At 51.3% G+C, this 12,321-nt stretch overlaps 1 protein-coding gene across 3 annotated transcripts in view; it reads left to right on the top strand.

Moving 5' to 3' along the window:
• Window positions 1-12,321, top strand: part of AIFM3 (AIF family member 3) — a 46,185-nt gene that overhangs the window by 30,363 nt on the left and 3,501 nt on the right. For all 3 annotated transcript variants that reach the window (XM_069031087.1, XM_069031089.1, XM_069031088.1), the window contains exons 10-18: window positions 1,493-1,623; window positions 2,161-2,276; window positions 2,611-2,682; window positions 3,011-3,074; window positions 4,006-4,082; window positions 4,937-5,054; window positions 7,390-7,488; window positions 8,049-8,124; window positions 11,823-11,927. In XM_069031087.1, the coding sequence (XP_068887188.1) occupies window positions 1,493-1,623; window positions 2,161-2,276; window positions 2,611-2,682; window positions 3,011-3,074; window positions 4,006-4,082; window positions 4,937-5,054; window positions 7,390-7,488; window positions 8,049-8,124; window positions 11,823-11,927 (858 nt within the window). The remainder of the gene's footprint in view (window positions 1-1,492; window positions 1,624-2,160; window positions 2,277-2,610; window positions 2,683-3,010; window positions 3,075-4,005; window positions 4,083-4,936; window positions 5,055-7,389; window positions 7,489-8,048; window positions 8,125-11,822; window positions 11,928-12,321) is intronic.

Raw genomic sequence — 12,321 nt, forward strand, 5'->3', positions numbered from 1 at the left:
ATTCATATATATCTACATCATATATTATAGAATCACAGGATGGTTTGTGTTGGAAGGGATCTTAAAATTCATCCAGACCCACCCCTGCTGTGGACAGGGAACACTTTCCACTAGAACAAGTTGCTCCAAGCCCCAACTAACCTGGCCTTGGACACTTCCAGGGATGATACCAGGACCTTGAACATATTTTGTTTAACAAAAGCTCCAAAGTGGAAGTATCCTAATTTTTTTTACAGGGCATTTTTGCCACATTACTCGTCCTTTAACTCCTTGATAACCCTCAAACCTGACAACCAGATAATTCATCCCTCTGAATTTCCATATTTCATTTTCTGCCGACCTTTAAGATCTTTCTCAGCAACTAAGGCTTAACACTTTGCTGTTGCAGCCTTAATTAGGGGTTGCTGTTGCCCCATTCCAACAGACCCTTTGGGAGCCTTGGCCCCAGGATAGGAATTTTCAGGACAGAACCTGGTCCAGCCACAGGGAAAGGTGGTATTGATGTGCTGGGATGCCGAGTATCACCCCAGACTGCTGTTGTCGCTTGTGCCCTGGAAGTAGTGGGTCACTTCGTTTTCAATCAGAGGTTTGTCAAAATTGGCAGTCTAAGCCTAAAATGAGGCATCCCGGCTCTCCTTCCTTGTGTTCCTTAATCAAGTCATAAAATGAAGTAGGGCAAATGCAGCCCCTGCATGATTTATCATCTGGGGAAGGGATGCTGTAGAATAGCCAAAGCAGGGACTCACACTGGAAACCAAAGCGCCACCAGTCATAGCCAGTGCCACAAGGTGTGAATGGCTGGTACTAGGGTGTACAGCACCACAGCCAAAATGCCATGTGCACCAGCCACCCAGTTAGGTTCAAAAGGGGATTAAGCCTTTGGCAATAATTTCAAAATCCTCATGCACAAGCTCCAGGTACACTGGGCAGATGTTTTTTAGGGTACTTAAATTATTTAGGATCTTCTGTCAGATGTGAGTCAGGTATGCAGGGGCCAGATATTTAAAAATATATGGGCTCCAGTAAGTGCCTGGGGAGGGCACAGGTAAGCTCTACAGCATCAGCAGTGTGCCCATGGGAATGGAGACTGGAGCCTGCATCTGCAGAGCCTTATCAAACTTTCAATATCTTGCTCCAAAGCACTGCTGGAGGACAGAGTGAGTTTTCTGTGTTCCATTAAGCTTCTGAAAATTTTATGATGTGCCAGCATTTGAGCATAGGCTTGTAAAGCAATGCCTGTCCTGTGCAGGTTGCCCCAGGAAGGAGCTCCCCTGGACCCAGGGGTCCAGGGTGGCTGCTCAGCATCCCCTACTCCACCACTGGCCAGCAGCATTTGGGTTTTTCCATGTTATGTCTCCAGCCTGGAGAAAGGTGAAAAAAGGAAAGCTGGGAATGCTCTTGGAGCCCCGGCAGGGGTATCTGCAGTCCTGACTGGGGGCTGAAGCCACATGGAGTTGAGAAAAGCAGCTGTATCACCCTCAGCGTTTTTCAGGCCCAAAACTCTCAGCTGCAAAGGCAAGGAGATGGAAAATGTTTTCAACATCCGGACACCTGAAGATGCCAATCGTGTGGTGAAGCTGGCCACGAGCAAGAATGTGGTGATTGTGGGAGCATCCTTCCTGGGTGAGTGCTTGCCTGGCCTGTGTCCCTGTCCTAGCCCTCCACCTCTGCCTGCAGATGGGTGAAGTCCCTTTCCCAGTTTGTCACTGCCCAGTTAGAGGTAATACCCCCACGAAAAAACCCCATAGATAGAAAATGTCTTGGTGGAGGTTCCCATGCAATTCCCAGCACCAAAATTCTACCATTGTGATAGGAGAAAACAGCTACTCCCAAGAGCTGTTTTCACACCACAGCTGAGGTGGTCTCAGCCATAGGAGGAAGGTTTCCCTTGGCTGAGGTCCCTTATTCCATATTCTTCCCAGGGCACTTTGGGGTTTCATGGCCAGTTCCTCCCTTTGGTCTTTAAAACCTACATCTAAGAACACCTGAACTGGTGGGATCCCTGGTGTGACCAGGTCTGGTGGCTCCCCAGTTGTCCCAGGAGTGCAGCTCCAGCCTCCCCAGTCAGAGTGGGTGAGGCTGCTCCTCAGCTGCAGCCAGGGACATAGGGCAGTGCTGGGTGGGTTAACGTGGCTGCTTGGACCTGTTTCTCTTCCCCAGGGATGGAGGTGGCCGCCTACCTCGCAGAGAGGGCCCACTCGGTGTCCCTGGTGGAGCTGGAGCATGTCCCCTTCAAGAAGTTCTTTGGGGAGAGGGTTGGCCGTGCTGTCATGAAGGTGACCTTGCTTTCCCATCTGGGGGGGCTGGTAACAGAGCAGGTTCTGCTTGTTTCACTTATTGCACTAATTAATTTACTTCACATTTATTGACAAAGCTGTGATGGCAGCGGTCAGTGAGAATGGGTTGTGTCTTCCCTATCATGGTCCACATGCTATGGAGCACCTTTTTCTAGAGCCGTGTTGGGGATGGGGGGATGCTGACCCTCTTAGCAGTGCAGATCGAGGCAAGCCTGCAGGGTGGGCAAGGCAGTGCTGGGGGCAGCAGGACATCAGGACCAGGGGTGGTTCAGGGTCCTGATGTCTCCTACTCTGTCCCTTGTCCTCCCTCCAGATGTTCGAGAACAACAGGGTGAAGTTCTACATGCAGACAGAGGTGTCGGAGCTGCGGGAGCAGGAGGGGAAGGTAAGGGGTGGGCAGGGGCTCCCTAGGGGAACTGCTGTGGCATCCCCCAGAGCTGCCATTCCCTTCTCTGGTGGGGTTTTGCTCTCCTCTATTTCCTATCCCCTGAAATTCATGTTCCTGGATTTAGGCCCCGTGAGCAAATGTGCACCAGTATGATGTGTGGGGTGGCTCCATTGCTCCCACTCACCTCCTGCTCCTTTTCTAAGGAATTATGATCAATTTGCATTTCACAAACGAGGCAAACTGCCAGCTCAGCTTCCTGCTGCTACAGAGGGATTTTGTCCCTAAAATAACTCTGATGTGCCCCCCGCCCCTGTGTCTCCTGCAGCTGAAGGAGGTTGTGCTGAAGAGCGGGAAGGTCCTGCGTGCTGACGTCTGTGTCGTGGGTGTTGGTAAGGGTTTTGTGGGTGCACAGCCAGGGCGAGAGGGCTCTGCTTGGCAGAAGAAGCTGGAGGGGACATGGTAGCAGGAGGTCCCCGGGGCTGGGTGGCCAGGGGTACTGGCAGTGGTCTGCCAGCCCTGCTGGACACATGAGTCTGCATATCTAAAAGGGGCATTTCTGGAGCCCCCACCACAAAATGCAACTGAAACTATATTTTGGAAGTAATAATGGGCTTGTGTTTTCCAGAAAACAAAAACATTTAAAGCAGTTTCATCCTCTCAAGTTGTTTTATATTAAAGCCTCCCCAAACAGAATTTTTTTAATGTGGTTTTTTTTTCTTTTTAATTGCTGCTGACAACAACCAAAAAATGTATCTCATACTATAACATAAAAGAAAATACCCCATAGAATATGATATTTTTCTCCTTTACACTTGGGGGGGGGAATTCCCTTTCCTTCCCTCTTTTCAAAATGCAGCAGAATTAGTTTAATTCTGGTTTTGTTGTTTTTATTGGCTATTCTGATTTGTGAAAAGGCTAGAGGTAAAAAAATGATGAAAAAAGGAGAAGAAAGGTGAAGGAAATGTACAGACTGGGGGGAGTCTGAGGAGCCCTGGCTGGAAACTCAAAGGTTCCCTTCTAAATATAATTTTTTTCAAAATATATATAAAGGAGAATTAAATTGAAAATTATCTCCAAGCACTAGAAAAGGAAAAGGGCGGTGGGCAGGTTACACTGGTGGCTTGGGCAGGACAGGGATCCTGGGGGGGCCAGAGGCTGATGCAGTGGGGGCTCTGTAGGATACCTGGCCCTGCTCCACACTCCCAGAGCAGCTGCTGCCTGTCCCTGGGGGCAGCCCCATTGTCCTGCTAGCTTTGGGGTCATCCCCCAGGGCTTTGCAACACTAGATACTGCAGCAGCAGCCTTTGGCTTCTCCCCCAGGCGCAGTCCCAGCAACAGGCTTCCTCAAGCAGAGTGGCATCAACATTGACTCCAAGGGCTTCATCGTGGTCAACAAGGTGAGCCCAGGGGCAGCCTCCACAGGAGGGAGAGCAGGAGGAGCAGGGGCAGCTCTTCTGATGGATGACCTTCCCTAGGGTTCCAAACTGCTGCCAGGGGCTTTTCATGGCCTTTTATCTGCCAAGATTGGCAGAATTGGAATTTTGGAATTCTTTGGGTTGGCCTGTGCAGGGCCAGGAACTGGACTTGATGACCCTTGCGGGTTCCCTTCCATCTCAGGATATTCAGTGAGATGCTAAGATTCTGGGAGCGTCACCAGGAGTGCCTGCGACCCCCCTCTGCAAGTGGGGGTGTGCAAACCTGAGACCTGGATGCTCTGGCTTGGGTCTGGCTCTGAGCAGTCCTGGAGTGCTGTGGATATTTAGAGGGAAAAAAATGAGAAAGATCCATCTTTTCAAGGATCCTAAAGGATCTCATCCTTTCTCCCTACCACCAGTGACTGTGATGGGAGCAGTGTTGGAGCTGGTGGGAGTTGGTGCAATGGGCAAAGGAGCGTGGTGGGAGGTAGGGCTCAGTGCCATGCACTCGGTGCTTATGCTCATGCCTGCAATAAGCTGCGCTCTATCTGCAAACACCAACAAATCTCAGACTTCTGAGAGGGGCTCCAGGACACCAGTCCATATCTCTTTTTACTCTATAACCCACTGGCCAAGGGATACTGTAGGTCCCTGCCTGTGTGTTCTCATTTGGAAGTGAAGAAGGCTGAATGAATCTCCCCTGGGGGTCCCACAGCCAGGCAGAGGTTTTCCCTGTGTTCTGGGGGATTGTGGCAGCACTGGACCACTCCAGCTCTGGAGTTTCTGTTCATGTAGAGTGCAAACCCCACTAATACCACCTCTGTTCCTCCCTGCAGATGATGCAGACCAACATCCCAGGGGTCTTTGCTGCTGGAGATGCTGTCACGTTTCCACTGGCCTTGAGGAATAACAAGAAGGTGAATGTCCCTCACTGGCAGATGGCCCACATGCATGGTAGGTACTTTGCAGAAAAAAGCCTTTTCCAGATTCTCAGGAAATTTCCAAACCCTCCAGGGCAAGAATGAGACAACTGCCAACAGAGAGACTTGTATTGAACATTTTGAAGTGTGTATATCTTATGCTGCCTGTTGTGCCTTCATCTGTCAGCATTCTTGCCAAGCTTTGCCTAACAATGCCTCATCACCAGCAGAGAGGAGCCCAGGGGCAGGCTTTCCCATATTCCCTCTGCTCCCTGGTATTGTGCTGTCATTTGATATTGGTTAAAATATCAGGTACTCATGAAAATCATAATGAAGGGTTCATGAGTTGAGATAAGGATTAGGAGAAAACACTCTAAGGGCAAAACAGGTTCAAACCTAAAGGTATAAAGTAAATTTATTATTAACAGAGTCAGAGGAGGATAATGAGGAATAAAAGAAGCCTTTAAAATACCTTTCCTGCCCCCAAGCCCCTCCCTCCTTCCCACCAACAGTGCAAGGAGACAGGGTGTGACGGTTTTGGTCAGTTCTTCACTCGAAACCTTTCTTCAGTTCACTTAGGGAAAGGAGTCTCTTTTTCCTGCTGTGCTGTGGGGTCCTCCCCATGGGAGACAGTTGTCTGTGAACTTCTCCAGCGTGGTTCTAATTTCATGAGTATCAGTCCCGCTCAACCTGCTGTAATGTGAGTCCCTCCCATTGGCAAAGCAGTCTTCCCAAAACTGCAGGCGTGGGTCATTAGTCCATGGGGTGTAGTCTTCTAAAGATAAGCTGCTCTAGTCTGGAAGCAAGAGTCCTCTTTATCTCTGGAAGCAAGGGCCCTCTTTCTTCGTTCAGGTCTTCCACTGGATTACAGTTTTTGTAGCATCCACCTGCTCCGGCGTGAGCACCTTTTCCCACAGTCTGGGAGTGGTTCTCTGCATCCCCCCATGGACTTCATGAATTACAGGGAGACAATTTGTTTATTATAGTCCTCACCACAGCTTGCAGAGAAATCTCAACTCTGACATTTAGAGCACCTCCTCTCCCTCTTTCTTTCCATTGACCTTGGTGTCACTATATTGTTTTTCTCCACATGTCCTCACTTCCTCCTCTTTCTCCAACTAGGAGGAAAAAATTTGCTGCTCATAAATACCACTGCCAACAAATTCCAGTTCAAAGATTTTTGCAAGATTTCGCAGCGCTGAGAAGTTGATCTCATCTAAGTTCTGTATCGGGGAATCACTCGCCATGTTTTCGTCACTGGCCACATGGTCCCCGCCACCACTGCGTGGGTAGTTGTGGCTGCCATGGCACTGGCGCCATTCAGCGCCGCTCTTCATGCGGGGTGCTGAAAAGGAGAAGCCGCTGCTGCCACCCCTGCCCTTCTGCTCGCAGCACAGCTGGCCAAGCAGGCAAAGTTCACTGCGGGCCGTGGCTGTGGCCACATGGCCCCGGCCACACGGAATGGTCCCAGCAGTGGCGCTTCGCCACCCCTTGGAAAAAAAACACTGCACGCGGTTTTGATTTCCTTCTTAAATATGTCATCACAGAGGTGTTACCAACTTCTCTAAGCAGCACGTCCATCTTCAGATCCATCAGAGATGGGCTCTGCTGGACACAGTGGAAGTTTCTAGCAGTTTCTCACAGAAACCACCTTTGTGGCTTCCCTCCCCACCCCCCACCAAAAAATCAGGCTGTGTTAAACCAACACACATTGCTGTGGGAGCCTGCTCTTCTTCTTGCCCCGGGACACTTAGGAGCTCACATCCTAATGCCAGCCTGGGCTGAGGTTCCCAGCTGGGCTTCCCACACTGCCAGGCTGGCCCAGGAGTGTTCAGCAGAGCTCTGATCCTTCTCCCATCTCATCAGTCTGAAACCCTTGGTGTGATGGGCTGCCCTCATGGCCACAGTCCCACAGGGAGGTTTCCTGTGCCCTGGGTGAGAGGTTTTGGAACCACAGCTCCAAATTCAGCCTTTGGACGCATCCTCCACGTCCAGACATGTTTCTGCAGCAGGGACCATACCCCAGCAGTCTCCATGCCCTCCAAGGATTTGTCCATTCCATCCCCATCTTGGATAGGAGCTCAGCACACCCTCAACCCTGTCACTGTTGCACAAGCTGGGGGGAAAGAGTCTCATGGGTACGTGGCTCACAACAGTGGAGGTGACAAGTAGGAGCTGCACCATGGGAAGGAGTCTGAGCCCATCCTTGCATGCTCCCTGCTTTGTATTTGTTGCTGTGTGGGTTTTCTCATAAGCAGTTCTTGGTTTCCCTGTACTCTGTGACTGTGGATGTTGATGCTGGGACCTGAGGGCAGAGCATGGAGCTTGACCTGGTGTGGCAATTCCCCTGTCCCTGTGCTCTCTTGCAGGCCGCATCACTGCGCTGAACATGCTGGCCCACGGCACAGAGATCAGCACTGTCCCGTACCTGTGGACAGCTATGTTCGGGAAGAGCATCCGATATGCAGGTAAGAGGCTCCCTGGGGCTGCTGAGAGTTTGTGCTGGTTGCAGGTGTCCTGGGATAGAGGAGCCAGGGTCACCTCCCTCGCTGTGAACCCTCCACAGGGCTGCTTCCCTGCCTGGCTTCTGAGGGAGTTCAATGTCTCCTCTGAAACCCGTCTGCCATGAAGTGCACGTCTCTAAACATGATGGAGGATTGACTTAAATTAGATATTGGGAAGAAATTCTTCCCTGTGAGGGTGATGAGGCCCTGGCACAGGTTGCCCAGAGAAGCTGTGGCTGCTCCATCCCTGGAAGAGTTTCAGGCCAAGTTGGAGTGGGCTTGGAGCAACCTGGGATAGTGGAAGGTGTCCCTGCCCATGGTAGAGGGTGGAACAAGATGTTTTTCAAGGCCTCTTCCAACCCAAAACCCTCCTGTGATTCTGTGATTTTTGGTACCTGCATCTCCTGGTGCTGGTCTCTTGGTCACTGCAGGATGTTCTCCATCTAGTACTGGAATGAAATACCCTGTTTTAGAGCTCAATCCAGAGGAATTGCTGCTGAATCCACTTCTGCTTTGCTTTCCAGGCCATGGGGAAGGATTTGATGATGTTGTCATTCAGGGAGATTTAGATGAACTGAAGTTCGTGGCATTTTATACCAAGTAAGTGTTTCTCTTGTCCATGTTCCTACACAGGCATTCATCTGAGATTACTCTGCTAGGATGGAAGATAGTTCTGCCAGAGCTTTTGTCAGTCAGTTTTGTTCACCTCTGGACACTGACCTAGTGGGACACTTATAAAAGGCCCTGGAGAAGTGATGGTCTGATTGTACAACAAGTTAAACTTGTCTTTGGACCTGGTGTCTCTGCCAAATGTAAATCCTTTGTCCTCATAATCTCTGGGAGCAGATGGTGGCTTCTACTGGCAATTACTATCAAATATTTCCTTCCCATCTCATCACCATGTTAATGATTTGTGACCAGTGCTGGACACGGTGCTCCGGCATCACTGTTTCTGCTTCTGGTTTGACAAATTGAGCTCAAAAAGCTCTTCTGTCTATCACAAGCTGTGAAGGTTTGAAGGAACTCAGGAACTTTGTTACACCTATAGTGAAACCCAGCTCCCCCCAAAGTTGGGAGCCTACCTGGGAATGCATCCTTGAGATGTGTTGGCAGCTGGGATGTGTTGCCTCAGCTGTTCTGGAGCCATGCTGGCTGTTTAGACTGGAAATACATTAATTTATCCCAAAAATATTTGCTGCTGTTTATTCTTCTGTTGCCTTTGTCCATCCCAGTTTGAAATCAGTGGCCACAGAACATCCTCATGCTGGAACCAGAGGGGTTTCTCCAAGTGCTTTCTGATATTAAGGATGAGGAGAGGGAAGCCAGGGAAGCAAAGGGCTGCCCAGCTCAGCCATCAAACCACTTGGCAGAAGCATCCAGGCAGGGAACAGGAGGGAGCTCTGGACAGGAGCCAGCTCCGGCTCTGCAGACATCACTTCACTGCCCCTCTGTCCCCTCTCCAATGTACCCCATGCCTTCTCCCTCCCTGAGGGTGTCCCACTTGCCTGTGTCGTTCCAGAATGGAGCCTGGTGGTTGGAGGTGTGCATTGGGCTTGGAGAAGCATGGGGCTCATTGTATCACCCCAGGGATCCCTGATGCTCACCCTCCTCCCCCTGGTACCTGCACACCTTGGGTAAACACCTGCTGCAGGGATGGGGCTCCAGCTGGCACCCAGGGCCCTTTGCACATTGGATACAGCTCAGAGTGTGCTGGAACCTTGGCCAAAATTGCCTAAAGGGGTGGGTTTGTGCCAAAGCACCACCTGTGCTGGGGAGAGCTGCTGTGGGGATTCTGCAGCTGCTGTTCCCCTCCTGCAGCCTTTCCATATGAGAGCATTTTATCTCTTTATCCCAACCCTAATTAGAAAGGAAAGGTCAGGTTGCTTTAATTAAACATCTGAGGAGGCCGTTCAAAGGGAATGCCCTGAGCAAGGTGCATAATTCCTGGTCCCTGCCAGGGCCCCACAATCTGTGTGCTGTGGTGGCTGCAAGGGACAGGGGCTGCCAGGGAAACTGGGCTTGGCGGGCAGCACTGCGGGTTCCTGCTGAGTGCTGTGTTGTTCTGCCACCCAGGAGGGGCTCCCGGAGATGGCGTGTGGGTACCAGGACGGCATTCCATGCTGAGAGCCGGAGGTACTGGGAAGCACTGGCTGGGGGGGTCAGCCAGTGTGTCCCTCCCCTGCTGCTTGGCTCCCTGTCTGTGAGAGGCCACTGGAGCATTTCTTCCTCCTTCTTTTTTGGTGGTAGTTCTTCTAGTTGGTGCTAATGCTTTTGGACTGAGGACAGTCCCAAGCTGACCATTTCCTGCTTCCTTCTGCTATGCCCACCCTGTGGTTTGGACTCTTCTCCTCCCTGTCCTCCTTGATTGTTGCAGGAACCACTGGTGGTTCCCACTCCTATAGCCTGTCCTCAGCATTGGATTTCACAATAAGGCTTCTTTTGCCCCAGAGTTTGAAGAGGAAAGCTGTTTTGTCAGAGCTGTGTAGAGGTCAGTACCTGTGCTGGGAGGTGTAGGGGACAGCACTCTGCAGATGTCCCCGTGGGACACTGCCTTCACAACAGACTGATGTCATCCTGCCCCTAAGACCTTGGAGACCAGGGAATTGCTGTGGCTATCTTCTTCACAGTTCCCCACCTCTGTTACGTTGAACCCTGCAAAGGAAGGGAAGACCATGTAGACACATCCACTGTGCTTCCCTCTGTCCTCAGTCTTCACAAATACTTCCGATTGCTCCAAATCTCAGGTTCAGGAAGGGAATTCTTGCTGCCTTTGAAGACCTTTTGAAAAAGAGGGATTCCTCCTGGCTTCCCCTTCTGTCTGACGAAGTGTTCAAAAGCCACTGCTGATGCAGGATGCTCCAGCTCACCAGCACCCCATAAGTTATTTTGCAAAAGGAGCAGCTACCCCATGTCCTGCTGACAGAAATGTTTGGGCTGCATCTGCCTTCCTGGCTGGCCCCTTCAGGCACTGTCTGGGCTGGAGGCTGAGCCAGTGGGCAGCTGGTGGGAGTATATCTTTTGGTTCCCTTGCACACCTTGGTTATTCATTGCTTGGAACAGCACCATCTCCCCCTGGTTTTGATGGATAGGTCTCTCCAACCACTTTGTGTTTCCCAGCTGACAGCTGGCTCTGCTCAGGAAACTGCTCTCCTTTATTTGCTGTGAGCTTGTTTAGGAATGGGAGTTTTTTGAAACAGTCTGATGGAGCTGTCCCATGGCTTTATGGACAGATGAGAGAGATGACTTTAACTCCCATGGCTGCACATGGCTGTCCTCTGAAACACAGCTTTTGCTCTCTTCATCCTGGGAATTAGGCACACATCCCTCCCCACCCCAGCTGCTCTTTGCTCTGTTGATCACAGAGGTCTTTGGCAGTGGATATAAGAGCTGATCTTGGTTTAGTGGATGCTTCTACTCTTCAGTTTATTCAACAATATCACCAGAGTTTAATATCTTATGCACACATCTTCCCTGATCTCACAGGGTGCATTCAGTTATCTCTTCATGAGTCAGGCTTTGAAAGTTTATGCTTGGATTGACCTCGGCAAACCTCAGATGAGAAGGGCCCTTCTCATTTGCCTGTGACCTTTAGCCAAAGCTCCTCCAGCAGTTTTACATCCTCTTCCTTCTGCTTCATTTGTTTTCCACTCAACCTTTGATCCCAGCTGCACTGGGATCCTGCTAGGGGAACAGTCAGCCAACCTGGACATCCCATATACATGGGGACTTCCTTGCTGGGGCTGTGGGGCCCAGGGATTGGACACCCAACTGTCCCAGTGCCTGTGGAACAGCTCAGAGTGGGCCACTCTGCCCATTTGGAGGTGGGGATCAGGAAGGAGATGTGGAGCATCCCAACTGAGTGTTCCACAGGGAAATCCTGACCACCTGCCTCTCCACTCCCTCAGCACAGGACTGCAGTGCAGGGATCACAGCTGGGCATCCTTTGTGGTGTCCAGGTTTTTATCCACCATCAGATCTACATTTGGTGGTGTTTTCCCACAGATGCCAGGGTGCCAGAGCTGTCTCCATCACCTTGGCACCCTAGTGATGCTCACCACATCAGCACATGAACATCGGTGGGACCAGTGGGGCCAGCCTGCTGTGCCACTCTGTGCCCTCTCCCGATCCTTGTTCCAGCCACTAGCACAGTCCCTGTGGTGCTCATGCCTTGGGATCGGGCCTGGCTCTAGAGTGGGTGCTCCTCTTTGCCTCCCTCTTTTCTCCATCATGGTGGGTTTTGGGTGATGGAACTGTGGCCATCCAGGCTGCCCTAACTGCTCTGCTCTGCCTGGCCCTAGGAGTGACGAGGTGGTGGCTGTGGCCAGCATGAACTATGACCCAATTGTCTCCAAGGTGGCCGAGGTCCTGGCTGCTGGCAGGACAATCCGGAAGCGCGATGTGGAGTAAGTAGACAGGCAGTGGGAAGTGGCAGTGCCAGGGCACTGGCTAAGCAGAATGCTGGGCAGAGCTGAGCCTTTCCCACTGATCCCTCTCCATACCCTTCTTGCATCTCCCTTCCTGTTCTGCTTCCTCCATCCCCCCTGTGCTGCTTCCTTGCTGCCTCCTGGTCTGGCATCCCACACACATGGGGTTTATCTTAAACACCAGGACCCAAATCCTTGCACAGACAGGATGGGATGGGGATACTCCCTGCCTTCAGGCACTGGCACATCATCAGTGAAGCAATACCTGATGCTGGGGTGTGCCTGGGCACCTAGTCAGTCAAGGAGACCTGCAGAGAGGGACTGGGTGTGTAGTCTGTGCTCAACTCCCTATGCACAACCCAGCCCAGAGAGC

The sequence above is a fragment of the Aphelocoma coerulescens genome, chromosome 15 (assembly GCF_041296385.1).
Source record: "Aphelocoma coerulescens isolate FSJ_1873_10779 chromosome 15, UR_Acoe_1.0, whole genome shotgun sequence".
Classification (NCBI taxonomy): domain Eukaryota; kingdom Metazoa; phylum Chordata; class Aves; order Passeriformes; family Corvidae; genus Aphelocoma; species Aphelocoma coerulescens.